The sequence below is a fragment of the Pseudophryne corroboree genome, chromosome 6 (assembly GCF_028390025.1).
Source record: "Pseudophryne corroboree isolate aPseCor3 chromosome 6, aPseCor3.hap2, whole genome shotgun sequence".
NCBI lineage: Eukaryota > Metazoa > Chordata > Amphibia > Anura > Myobatrachidae > Pseudophryne > Pseudophryne corroboree.
Genome location: NC_086449.1, coordinates 247,935,617 through 247,950,052, shown reverse-complemented (window position 1 = coordinate 247,950,052; position 14,436 = coordinate 247,935,617). Strand labels below are relative to the sequence as shown.

Here is a 14,436-nt window from a genome sequence, read left to right as displayed (position 1 = left end):
CACCTGCCTTGGTGTAACCCCCCCCCCCACCACCACCACCAAGCCGTCACTGCCCAATCACATCTTCCTTAGTGACAGGGGCGTGCTTTCATATGGGCTGAAAGCACGCCCCTGTCAAAGAGGCACTTGTTCTAGTGCCGCTTTCTGTGATTTTTTGAATGGGCTTTTACTGCCCGATATTTGGCCCCGCCCCCCGCTTCCGCTCTTTTACAATTGACATCGGGAGGCACCGAGAACGGTGCCTCCAAAACACTATTTTAATGTTTTTTTTTACAAAGGTACAAATAATTAAAACAATATAAAGGCCAAAGCAGATACTTATGACACATAATATAAGTGTCATAAGTATCTTCTTTGTATTATTTTAATCATTAATGACAGGGGAGGCATTGCCTCCCTTGCCTCCCCTGACTGCACGTCCCTGCAGTATACATATAAGATTGTTTTTTATATATATTAAAAGGAAATGTGAGGACCATTTGAAGACTGAAACCACATACCATGAAGTATGTCAGGCTGCTTTAAGTCATGAACTATATATATATATATATATATATATATATATATATATACATACACACACTTCACAGTCTTCAAATGGGCCTCACAGTTCCTATATATATATATATATATATATATATATATATATATATATATATATAAATCTTGGCACCCACACATCTTAAGTTGCCATAACATGCTTCTAACTTTCTGCAAAGTTTCAGCACTTGCCACTTGCTTACTTCCCAGCTGGAACCCAGAAAGTTAGGAGGCACATGATGCAGAATACACTGTTCTCCCTCCTCCTCATCCAAAAGGCATGCTTTACAACAAAGTCACAACAGGTCACAGTTCGGTATTGCAGGTGCAGGCTGGCTGGCCCACATGTTCCCTCTACTGTCTTAATGTTTCCTTGAACTAAAATATTTAATAGTAATAGTGCATGAAAACTACCAATATTGCATGTTAGCACTGTGTTCTGAAATGTTACCTGCTTTAGTTATTTGCATCTTTTCATTTATCTCCACCCTAATGCCAGTTCCAGTCTGTGCAAGTGAGAGCAGATAGGTTTAAAATACACATCCTAGATCTGAGTGAATGAAATTTTCTTATTAAATACTTTGTTCTTTACATAGTTGAATGTGCTGACAACAAAATCACACAAAAATTATCAATGGAAATCAAATTTATTAACCCATGGAGGTCTGGATTTGGAGTCACCCTCAAAATTAAAGTGGAAAAACACACTACAGGCTGATCCAACTTTGATGTAATGTCCTTAAAACAAGTCAAAATGAGGCTCAGTAGTGTGTGTGGCCCCCACGTGCCTGTATGACCTCCCTACAACCCACACAAGTGGCTCAGGTAGTGCAGCTCATCCAGGATGGCACATCAATGCGAGCTGTGGCAAGAAGGTTTGCTGTGTCTGTCAGCGTAGTGTCCAGAGCATGGAGGCGCTACCAGGAGACAGGCCAGTACATCAGGAGAAGTGGAGGAGGCCGTAGGAGGGCAACAACCCAGCAGCAGGACCGCTACCTCCGCCTTTGTGCAAGGAGGAACAGGAGGAGCACTGCCAGAGCCCTGCAAAATGGCCTCCAGCAGGCCACAAATGTGCATGTGTCTACTCAAACGATCAGAATAAGACTCCATGAGGGTGGTATGCGGGCCCGACGCCCACAGGTGGGGGTTGTGCTTACAGCCCAACACCGTGCAGGACGTTTGGCATTTGCCAGAGAACACCAAGATTGGCAAATTCGCTACTGGCGCCCTGTGCTCTTCACAGATGAAAGCAGGTTCTCACTGAGCACATGTGACAGACGTGACAGAGTCTGGAGATGCCAAGGAGAACGTTCTGCTGCCTGCAACATCCTCCAGCATGACCGGTTTGGCAGTGGTTCAGTAATGGTGTGGGGTGGCATTTCTTTGGGGGGCCGCACAGCCCTCCATGTGCTCACCAGAGGTAGCCTGACTGCCATTAGGTACCAAGATGAGATCCTCAGACCCCTTGTGAGACCATATGCTGGTGCGGTTGGCCCTGGGTTCCTCCTAATGCAAGACAATGCTAGACCTCATGTGGCTGGAGTGTGTCAGCAGTTCCTGCAAGACGAAGGCATTGATGCTATGGACTGGCCCACCCGTTCCCCAGACCTGAATCCAATTGAGCACATCTGGGACATCATGTCTCGCTCCATCCACCAACGCCACGTTGCACCACAGACTGTCCAGGACTTGGCGGATGCTTTAGTCCAGGTCTGGGAGGAGATCCCTCAGGAGACCATCCGCCACCTCATCAGGAGCATGCCCAGGCGTTGTAGGGAGGTCATACAGGCACGAGGAGGCCACAGACACTGCTGAGCCTCATTTTGACTTGTTTTAAGGACATTACATCAAAGTTGGATCAGCCTGTAGTGTGTTTTTCCACTTTAATTTTGAGGGTGACTCCAAATCCAGACCTCCATGGGTTAATAAATTTGATTTCCATTGATAATTTTTGTGTGATTTTGTTGTCAGCACATTCAGCTATGTAAAGAACAAAGTATTTAATAAGAATATTTCATTCATTCAGATCTAGGATGTGTTATTTTAGTGTTCCCTTTATTTTTTTGAGCAGTGTACATTTCTCATACGTCCTAGAGGATGCTGGGGTCCACTTCAGTACCATGGAGTATAGACGGTTCCGCAGGAGCCATGAGCACTTTAAGACTTTTCAAAGGGTGTGACCTGGCTCCTCCCTCTATGCCCCTCCTCCAGACCTCAGTTTTAGAAATGTGCCCAGGCAGACTGGATGCACTCCAGGGGAGCTCTACTGAGTTTCCCTGAAAAGACTTATGTTAGGTTTTTTATTTTCAGGGAGAACTGCTGGCAACAGTCTCCCTGCTTTGTGGGACTGAGGTGGCAGAAATAGGAACCAACTTCCTAAAGAGTTTCATGGCTCTGCTTCTGGCTGACAGGGAACTGAACGCTAGCCGTGCCTAGATGCTCACTCCCACAGCATGCCGTCGCCCCCCTCACAGAGCCAGAAGTCAGAAGACAGGTGAGTTTTAGAAGACAGATCTTCAAGCAAGAAAGTGAAGGCTAAAGGTACCGCGCGGCTGGCGGGAGCGCAGCGCGCCATACTGCCCACACAACACAGGCACAGCGGGGTGCAGGGCGCGGGGGGGAGCTCCCTGGGCAGCATGAAACCTTATTAAACTGGCTAAAAGGGGGCATAAGATGCCCAGGAACAGCCCTACCCCCGCCCAGGGGCGGAACTCTGGGAGGCAGTGGAGTCGGCTGCCGCCGGGCTCCTGGCCTCAAGGGGGCGCATCTCCTCCACACTGTCTCCCGCTGCCTGACTCCTGAAGAGGAGCTTTCGTGTCAGTGTCAGGGGGAGCCCGCAGATCAGGAGGACTGGAGGAGCTACTCGCAGCCTGGAACCTGTCACCGGAAGAGGAGGAGCTCGTAGCAGCATGAGCACCCTCAGCGTTCTGAGGGAAAATCCCACCGGCCAGCCGCTGTGTGCTCCGGCTCTGCGGGTAAGTGGAGGTCCAGGGCAGCCTCACTTACCCTTCCTTGTGATGGTCACATAATCGTGCGTGCCGAAAGCCGGTGATTGGGGGGCGCGCGCGCGGGGTGGGGGTGGGGGGGTCTTATTGTATACATTGCTGGGAGGTGCTGCACTTCGGATCCCTTCAATAATGACACACACAGCAGCACCATTATATAATCAATATTTCAATCTGGTACTATAGATTGTCACCAGGATACCATACCTGATGACAATCTATAGTACCAGATTGAAATATTGATTATATAAAGGTGCTGCTGTGTGTGTCATTACTGAAGGGATCCTAAGTGCAGCACCTCCCAGCAATATATTAAAACTTCTTGTGGGGGCACCAGAATAAGTAAATGTATAGAGAGAGAGAGAGAGATGTGGAATTCAGTGGCACTCCACAGACTTGAATATATTAATAATAAATAATAATAATAAATAATTAATCCATGAATTAAATAAAGTATGGAGTATTAACTGTATAGAAGTCTGTGGAGTGCCACTGAATTCTACATCTATATGAGACCGTTGCTTTGACCTAAGGAGGGCACCACAGCAAGAATTCATTGTACCCTCAAAGGAGTGTCAGGCTCACAGTCCTATAAAAAAATAAAATATATAGATAAATAGATAGGAAGAAAAAGTCCAGCACTCTCATCATGATAATATCAACAGTGGGGTGCACTACACAGAAGAACCACTTTTTTCAGCGAGAAATTCCAATAGATATTGTCCAAAAAGTAGGCACTCTCCGTAGCCTGGAGAGTGCCTACTTTTTGGACAATACAATAGATAAATAGATAGATAGAGATAGATGATAGATAGATATAGATATAGGCAAAGTGTGACATCCCTAGATGCTCCCAACACCAGGTAAGAGATACTGCATGGCACTCCAGGACGTCTTTGAATCAATTACATTTTACTGCAATATATAACCCAGAATCGTTGATATATTGCGGTAAAAGTTTATTGATTTAAATAAGTCCTGGAGTGCCATGCAGTATCTCTCACCTGGTGTTGGGAGCATCTAAGGAAAGGACGCCACACTTATATACATCATTATCAGCAAGGGCACCCAGGCAACTGCATATACAATAGTGAGTACTGAACCACAAGATGAATATATATATATATATATAGTATTATCATTTACTGTATCAGTGCGCAGTATGTTAGTGTCCATGGAATACAGTGACTTGCATACTCCCTTTTGTGTGGACGGTGTAATGGTTATCATTATGCATCACAGCACTGAGGTCATGGGTTCTGTTCCCGCCATGGCCCTGACTGTGTAGAGTTTGTATAGTCTCCCATTGCTGGCGTGGTTACCACCAGGTACTCTGGATAGGTAGGTTATTTGGCTCCCAACAAATATTAACCCTAGTACATGAGTGTACAGGGGCAGACTACATTGGCCAAGTATTTCTTATCTGCCATCAAATTCTATGTGACAGGTCTCGCAATAGTACAGCTGTCTGGTTCTCGCCTCTGGCCGGGGAGAAGGAGTGCAGACTAGAGTCCTGGGAGCTGCTATCCACCTCCTCCTTCTCCAGTGTGACCTGCCACCTCCACACTTCCCTATGATTTGTCCCTGAACTGTGATCAGGACTAATGCTAGGAGAGAAAGCCTTGTGATGAACATCTGCTTAATTCTCCACGTCCGCCACCCTGCCTGCTGTATGTGAGAGTGTAGAGAGCAGTCACTGGACGTTGTGCCCCCTATACTGAGCGGGATATCAGAGTTATTTCTGCGTCTTCCGTCATTCTGCTGCGGAGCCCATCCACACACTGCTGATGCGGGGGTCACCCACTTTATAGGCTGCTACACAGGTACTTATGGTGTTAAAATAGGAAGAAGAGCTGTTGTGTAGCCTACACATGGAGCCCTTCTCATCAATCCCTATAATTATGGGGATTGTTATTAACTGCGCCAGGGCAGTCGGACTTAATCCCCTGCTGTATTGTTCTTGAAAGTGGCGTTTGTGTGTTGTTTATATATATACTGTATATCGGCACACCACTGCGCCAAAGCATCTACATTGTGACACGCTAGTGGGTGAGGGAGTACTGTAGATTTGCTATAATGGTATGCTGGTGTCTATTTTATTGTGATGACTGACTTGGAGTGCCGTCCACTTTGTATGTGTATATATATTACTATTGGGAAAGGCACCTGAGCACGCTACTACTGTTCAACATGAGTGCCGGATAGCTACATATGAAGGGCGTGTGTGTAGGAGGGGGGGGGGGGGGGGGGGCACCAACACTTATCATGCCTCCGGGCGACTGGGGCGAACTTACGCCACTGCCCCCGCCAGTATAAATATTGTGTACAAATCTCTGAGGAGAAACGCGCCATTGCGGGGGCAGAGCTTCCTCCTCAGTCAGCCAGCACACTGCTCAGCGCCATTTTCTCTCTCTCATCAGGCTGCAGAAACAAGCTGGTTCTCCCCCACTACTGAATACAAGTGTCAGGATGCAAAACGGGGGGGGGCACAGTGAAATTAATGCTTTACATTGTGTATTTATATTATAAAAAGCGCCTTATGTCAGTGGGCATTTTGTGTTTCACAGACATTGTGTACTGGCGCTGGGTTTGTGAACTGGCTGCTCCTAAATGTGTCCTTCTGACAGATTTTACTGTGGGTCAGTCCCCTATAAGTCCCGGAGTGTCTGTGTGTGTTTTGTGCAGTGTGACATGTCTGAGGCAGGGAATTCTTCCCCTGAGGGAGCCATTTTAGGGACACAGAGTTGTAATGTGGTGGCGCTACCGGCACACCAAGAGCCTGCACGGGTGAAAGAAATACGTGATAGTGTGAATCATATCAGTAGGAGATTAAATAAGTCTGAGTCTCATGCAGAATGCTGGAGAAAATCAGTGGAAGATGTGATTTTTCAGGGTTCTGTTTCTCATCAGCAGGCGACCCCTCTGGGTCACATAAGAGACCGTTTGCAAACATTGTAAATACTGATACCGACATGGACTCTGATTCCTGTGTCGACGATAGTGACTCCAGGGAAATAGATCATAAATTGGCAAAAAACATACAATATATGATTGTTTCTAATATAAGGGAGGTTTTGGAAGTTACGGAAAGCCCGCCTGTACCTCAGGAGAAAGCTTATTTCTATAAAGAAAAGAAATCTAAGGTTACCTTCCCTCCTTCCCACGAGCTAAATACTCTTTTTGAGTGTGGGTGAATCCTGAAAAGAAATTTTGTATTCCCAAAAGGATTCAGATGGCTTATCCTTTTCCCTTAGAGGACAGGAAAAAATGGGAGTCACCCCCGGTGTTAGACAGTGCACTGTCCAGGTTAACAAAGAAGGTGATTCTCCCTGCACCTGGGACGGCTTCACTAAAGAAGCCGGCAGACCGCAAAATGGAAGCCACGTTAAAATCCATTTATGTAGCCAATGGTACGCTGCTCAGGCCCACCATTGCTTGCGCATGGGTGAGTCGTGCTATTGAAAAATGGTCAGACAACTTGTCATCAGACATTGACACGATTGATAAAGACGAGATACTCCTAACATTAGGTAATATCAAAGATGCTGCCGCATACATGCTAGAAGCTATGAAGGATATTGGACTCTTGGGTACAACAGCCGCTACCATGGCCGTATCGGCTCGGAGGGCGTTGTGGATTCGCCAGTGGAATGCTGATGCAGATTCCAAAAGGAATATGGAGGCTCTCCCATATAAAGGTGGGGCCTTATTTGGTGATGGGCTGGATACGTTAGTCTCGGCGGCTACCGCAGGTAAGTCGACATTCTTGCCTTCTGCTCCTGCGCCAGCAAAAAAGACACATCACTCTCACATGCAGTCCTTTCGGCCCAACAAATACAAAAAGGCCAAAGGTTCCCCCTTCTTTGCAGATAGGGGAAGAGGAAAGGGAAAGAAGTCTGCAGCATCTCCAGGATCCCAGGAGCAGAAGTCAACCCCTGCTCCCGCCAAATCTACAACATGACGCTAGGGCTCCCTTGTGGGAGTCCGCTCGGGTGGGGGCGCGTCTGAAACTGTTCAGTCAAAGCTGGATTCAATCTGGCCTGGACCCATGGGTTTTACAAATAGTGTCCCATGGGTCCAAACTGGAGTTTCAAGACGTTCCCCCATGCCGATTTTTCAAATTGACCTTGCCAGTTTCTCTTCCAGAAAGAGAGGCAGTAACAACGGCAATTCAAAAATTATGTCAGGATCTGGTCATAGTCCTGGTACCCTTGTCACAACAAGGAGAAGGTTTTTATTCAAGCCTCTTTGTAGCTCTGAAGCCGGACGGCTCGGTCAGACTAATTTTAAACCTAAAAAATCTGAATCTCTACTTGAAAAGGTTCAAGTTCAAGATGGAATCCCTGAGGGCAGTGATTTCCAGTCTGGAGGAGAGGGACTTCATGGTGTCAGTAGACATAAAGGATGCTTACTTGCATGTTCCCATTTATCCTCCTCACCAGGCTTATCTGAGATTCACGGTACAGGATTGCCATTACCAGTTCCAGACGTTGCCTTTTGGTCTCTCCACGGCACCGAGGGAATTCACCAAGGTGATGGCAGAGATGATGGTCCTCCTTCATCAAATAGGAGTCAATATAATTCCTTATCTGGACGATCTCCTGATAAAAGCGAGATCCAGGGAACAGTTGCTGCAGAACATCACACTCTTCCTGTCAATACTCCAACAACACTGTTGGATCATGAATTTTCCAAAGTCGCAGTTGGAACCTACGACAAGATTGTCCTTTCTGGGGATGATACTGGACATGGAAGTACAGAGAGTATTTCTTCCAGTGGAAAAGGCTCTGGAAATCCAGAGAATGGTCAAGCAAATATTGAAACCAACAAGTGTGTCGATCCATCAATGCATTTGGTTGTTGGGGAAAATGGTAGTGGCTTACGAGGCCATACAATTTGGCAGGTTCCATGCCAGAGTATTCCAGTGGGACCTGTTGGACAAGTGGTCCGGATCCCACCTACACATGCACCGGAAGATAATTCTGTCGTCCAAAGCCAGGATTTCGCTCCTGTGGTGGCTGCACAGTTCTCACCTGCTAGAGGGATGCAGATTCGGGTTTCAGGAGTGGGTCCTGGTAACCACAGATGCAAGTCTCCAGGGCAGGGGAGCTGTCACCCGGGGGGAAAGCTTCCAAGGAAAATAGTCAAGTCAGGAAGCCTGCCTTCACATAAACGTTCTGGAATTGAGAGCCATTTACAACAGCCTTCAAGCCACAAGCGGTACATCTTTTTCAAGATCATCCCGTACAGATCCAGTTGGACAATGTAACAGCAGTCGCGTACATAAACAGGCAAGGCGGAACAAAAAGCAGAGCAGCAATGATGGAGGTGACAAGGATTCTTCTCAGGGCGGAAAGACATGTAAGAGCTCTGTTGGCAATTTTCATTCCGGGAGTGGACAACTGGGTAGCAGACTTCCTCAGCAGACACGATCTCCATCCAGGAGAGTGAGGCCTCCACCAAGAAGTATTCGCAGAGGTGACAAGTCTTTGGGGAGTTCCTCAAGTAGACATGATGGCATCTCGTCTCAACAAGAAGCTTCAGAGATATTGTTCCAGGTCGAGAGACCCTCAAGCAATAGCAGTGGATGCACTGGTGGCCCAGTGGGTGTTTCGGTCGGTGTATGTCTTCCCTCCACTTCCACTGATTCCAAAAGTTCTCAAGATCATCAGAAGAAAAAGGGTTCGAGCAATTTTCATTGCCCCAGACTGGCCAAGGAGGGCTTGGTATCCAGATCTTCAGGAGTTGCTCATAGAAGATCCTCGGCCTCTTCCTCCTCGCGAGGACCTGCTACAGCAGGGGCCGTGCGTGTATCAAGACTTACTGCGGCTACGTTTGACGGCATGGCTGCTGAGCGCCGGATCCTAGCCCGAAAGGGTATTCCCAAGGAGGTCATCCCCACCCTTATTCAGGCCAGGAAAGGAGTAACGTCTACACATTACCACCATATTTGGAGAAAATATGTGTCTTGGTGTGAATCCAAGAAGGCTCCTACGGAAGAGTTGAGTTGGGACATTTTCTCCATTTCCTGCAGGCTGGTGTGGATGCGGGCCTAAGATTGGGGTCAATCAAGGTCTAGATTTTGGCCTTATCAGTTTTCTTTCAAAAACAATTGGCCTCCTTTCCAGAAGTTCAGACCTTCGTGAAAGGGGTTCTGCACATCCAGCCTCCATTTGTACCTCCGGTGGCACCATGGGACCTTAATGTGGTGTTGCAGTTCCTTCAATCGGATTGGTTTGAACCTCTGCAGGAGATAGAATTGAAGTTTCTTACTTGGAAAGTGGTGATGCTCTTGGCCTTGGCATCTGCAAGGCGGGTGTCTGAGTTTGGGGCCTTGTCTCACAAGAGCCCTTATCTGATCTTCCATGAAGATAGGGCAGAGTTGAGAACTCGCCAACATTTTCTTCCAAAGATGGTTTCATCTTTCCACATAAACCAACCTATTGTGGTGCCAGTGGCTACTGACACTTTCACTGAGTCAAAGTCTCTTGATATGGTCAGAGCTTTGAAAATTGATCTCGCTAGAACAGCTCGGATTCGGAAAACAGAGGCTCTGTTTGTCCTGTATGCTCCCAACAAGATTGGGTGTCCTGCTTCTAAGCAGACCATTGCGCGCTGGATCAGAGGGACGATTCAGCACACTCATTCCACGGCAGGATTGCCGATACCGAAGTCGGTAAAAGCTCATTCTACTGGAAAGGTGGGCTCATCCTGGGCGGCTGCCCGGGGGGTCTCGGCATTACAACTTTGCCGAGCAACTACTTGGTCAGGGTCAAACACTTTTGCTAAATTTTATAAGTTTGACACTTTGGCCGATGAGGACCTCAAGTTTGGTCAATCGGTGCTGCAGGGTCATCCGCACTCTCCCGCCCGTACTGGAGCTTTGGTATAACCCCATGGTACTGAAGTGGACCCCAGCATCCTCTAGGACGTATGAGAAAACAGGATTTTAATACCTACCGGTAAATCCTTTTCTCCTAGTCCGTAGAGGATGCTGGACGCCCGACCCAGTGCGTAATTTACCTGCAGTTTGTTCATTAGAGTTACACAAGTTATGTTATCTTTGTTTTCAGCATGTTGCTGAAAATGGTTCATGCCTGTTGGCGTGTGTGTTGAATTCCATGTTGTGCGGCATGGTTGAGGTGTCAGCTGGTATGAATCTAACCATTAGTATAAAGTAAATCCTTTCCTGGAAATGTCCGTCTCCCTGGGCACAGTTCCTATAACTGAGGTCCGGAGGAGGGGCATAGAGGGAGGAGCCAGTTCACACCCTTTGAAAAGTCTTAAAGTGCCCATGGCTCCTGCGAACCGTCTATACCCCATGGTACTGAAGTGGACCCCAGCATCCTCTACGGCAGGCATTCCCAACCACGGTCCTCAAGGCACACCAACAGTGCATGTTTTAGTGATATCCAGGCTGCAGCACAGGTGACTTAATTAGTAGCTCAGTTATTTTGATTCAACCATCTGTGCTGCAGCCTGGATATCACTAAAACCTGCACTGTTGGTGTGCCTTGAGGACCGTAGTTGGCAATGCCTGCTCTACGGACTTAGAGAAAAGGATTTACCGGTAGGTATTAAAATCCTGTTTTTAGCTTTGGGGGAAAAATAAGAACCTAGAAAATAATTAAATTTTAGTTTTTTTTAGTTTAGTTTAGATTGCCTCTGCTTTACATAGAGTATATATACATGGGTGTTTTTAAAACATCATAGAAAGAGTTGCTTTATTTCATTATTTTTAACTTTTAATGTGAGCTGAACTATTTTTCATGTAATCTTCACAGGAGCCCTCTTCCCCTGCTTGGCATTGGCTTCTATGGGCTACTGATCCTTTCCTTGATGATTGCAGATTTCATCTATTACTACAGACTCAATAAGAAAGCCTTCTACATCATGCTGAGCCACACTTGGCTTGGGAAGCACCTTGTCCTTCCCCTTTTCCATAGAAACGCAGAGGAAAGCATTCAGCAAAGCAACAAAGGTGGAACAAAGAGGATAAGCGTGGCTGAGAAACATGACAAGCACAGACCTTCAGAAGGCAGAGTGTGAGGATGCTGTGCATTAACAATGACTTTACAACATGGACTAAAATAATATTTATACCTACCTACTTGACAATGTGACAATCACAAGCCTGACAAAGAGAAAATGACCATTTATTGTGTCTTGTACAAGCAATAGCAGCTTTCAGCATAGGAATAGAGATGTATTCATCAAGGCACTACCCATATATACAGTAAAACGTGCCATTTGTTTATACATATACCGTGCTTGTTCCTGGAGTCTTCTAATTGAAATAACAGATCTCTGTATAAACATTTTTGTTGAGATGTATCAAAGCTTGGAGAGAGATAAAATGGAGAGAGGTAAAGTACCAACCAATCAGCTCCTATCATTTTACAGGCTGTGTTTGAAAAAATGACATAAGCTGTATGGTTGGTACTTTCTCTTTGATATATCTCCCTTTTATGAGTGCACCACTATTTCCTATAGCATTTTGCAGCTTTAATCCCTTTACAACTATGGGGGTCATTCCGACCCGATCGCTCGCTGCAGTTTGTCGCAGCGCAGCGATCGGGTCGGGAACTGCGCATGCGCCGGCGCCGCAGTGCGGCGGCGCATGGCAGTCGTCGGTGCCCAGCGATCGCCTCTGAGACAGAGGCGGTTGCTGGGCGGGAGGGGGCTGAACGGCGGCGTTAAGCCGCCGTTTATGGGGAGCGGTCCGGCCAATGCAGACGTGGCCGGACCGTTGGGAGGGCGGGCCGCGGCGGCTGTGTGACGTGTCACGCAGCCGCTGCGGCCAGCGGGAGCGACGAGTAACTCCCGGCCAGCCGCAGGAGCTGCGCTGGCCGGCAGTTACTCCTCAAATACAAAGGCATCACCGCTGTGCAATGCTTTTGTATTTGTGCGGGGGGGCCGGCACTGACATGCGGGGCGGACTAGCCCTGTGCTGGGCGTCCCACCGCATGTCTGAGTTTACGATTGTAGCTGTGCTTAACGTAGCACAGCTACGATCAACTCAGAATGACCTCCAATATTTCATAGGCAGGTGCACCACTGGGTTGTCAGAACATACAGTGCTTTGTCCCATTATTATACACCATTTTCTTATCTCCCCTTTATCATATGCACAACAAAAGTTATTTCCATGGGCACAAAAAGGAACCTATCGCTATGAAGGGATGGACATGTCTAAATGTATTTTTTTGCCCCAGTTTGTTTGGAATATTAGAAGGTATTTATTCAGAAGGTGTATTAGGAATATGTTATTACAGCTACAGTATATTGCTATTGGAGTCACAGTTAAATAAAACAATAACTGAATGAAAAACAATGAATACACATGAAATGATGCACTTTTCATAAGACTTGAAGCCAGAAATCCAGGTGGGCTATGGTCTTATGGTAGATGCAGAGTATATTGTAGGAGCTTCACTCCTTACTGTTCTCACAGGCTACTTCCATATCATGGATGCACTTTATTGTAAATGGTTAGCTAGCTTTACTGTCATTTTATATATAGTAGGATGACTGTGATATGGACATCAAGGCTAGCAGTCCATGCCATGTGTGGTGGAATATTAGGACTCTCTAATGAAACAAATGTACAGTCATTAAAATGTAACTATTGGATCCCAAAGAGGACTTTGTGCCAGAGCCAAATATAGTGGAGAATATTTCATATTGATGTTCATTACAAGCTGTAAGATCAATAATTCCATGCATAGACCACCTTATCAGTGCAAACCCATTATAATGAAAGTACTGCAGCATACTACCTTATTATTATGGTACCCGTCACTGGGGTTATACACCCAACACGCAAGTTAAGAGTTTGCTTTATTGCATGTCTCAAAAAATATAGCTGTAAGTCATGGCAAATTATTTACCCGAACCATGAAGTACAGTAGGGCAGATGTAAATTGGCAGAGTTGGCCATGGTGCTGGTATCACTTTAGTGCTCATCCTGCATAAGCAGCCATAGAACACTTATGCTGATAGTAAATTATCCTCACAACTGCCGATAACACATACCACAGTCCCTCAGTGAAATAAAGGCCTGGTGCCTCCCTGCTGCACAAAGGTAAGATTAATACCTAGGAATGTATAATGTAAACACACACTTGTGTTTCTAGCAATATTTAGTGGTTATTTATAACCATTTTATTAAAGTAATATAGACTATTGCAGTATGTTTATGTACCATGTATAAAAATAATAAAATCACTTAAATGAATGGTTTTGGTGTGTATCAACTTTTCATTTGATTTTGGCATTGACCTTCCTGCTATTACACTATGGACATGAGAATAAGGAGCGCTGAAATTTAGAAATTTTTGCAGTTCTTGAAGGATTCACACTGAACACATCTAGCACCTGAAGCCATTCCGTATTTATAGCTACCAAGATATTTTCTTCTCATTCTCCATATCAGTTATACACGATCCCTGTGTACCACCCTGTCTGCTTTATGTACCCTTGCCAATATACAGTCATTATGTAAAAATTCAGATTGAGGACATGGGTCCTGCTTCAGATTGGATCGCCACTCGCGATCCGAACACAAAAATTACTAAAAGGATGCTCAGGGCAGAAAATGCAAACGCCTCTTCCGCGTTCACGGGGGGGGGGGGGGGGCAATGCTCCTCTTCTTAGGCAGAGATGGAGCTTTGCGGGGGCGTGGCTTCAAAATGGGAGTCAGGTCGGGGTTGTGATCGGGGCAGCTGCGTGACGTCACATCCAGCCGCTGCGATCAGAAAAATGGCGGCGGGCCTCCTGCCAGCACAGCCTGGCTGCGCCAGCAGGAGGCTACCCCATTTTTCGCGATCAAGCAGAAATTGCGGTGCAATCCCAACTTCTGCTTGGTCTGAATAACGCCCATGGTCTGCAT

General features: G+C 46.4%; 1 protein-coding gene across 1 annotated transcript in view; it reads left to right on the top strand.

Moving 5' to 3' along the window:
- The window catches only part of LOC134931950 (protein shisa-like-1a), a 97,083-nt gene extending 83,361 nt beyond the window's left edge, over positions 1-13,722 (top strand). Inside the window, exon 4 of the mRNA XM_063925856.1 lies at positions 11,330-13,722. Coding sequence (XP_063781926.1) covers positions 11,330-11,594 — 265 coding nt within the window. The 3' untranslated portion in view covers positions 11,595-13,722. The remainder of the gene's footprint in view (positions 1-11,329) is intronic.
- Positions 13,723-14,436: the final 714 nt, after the last annotated feature.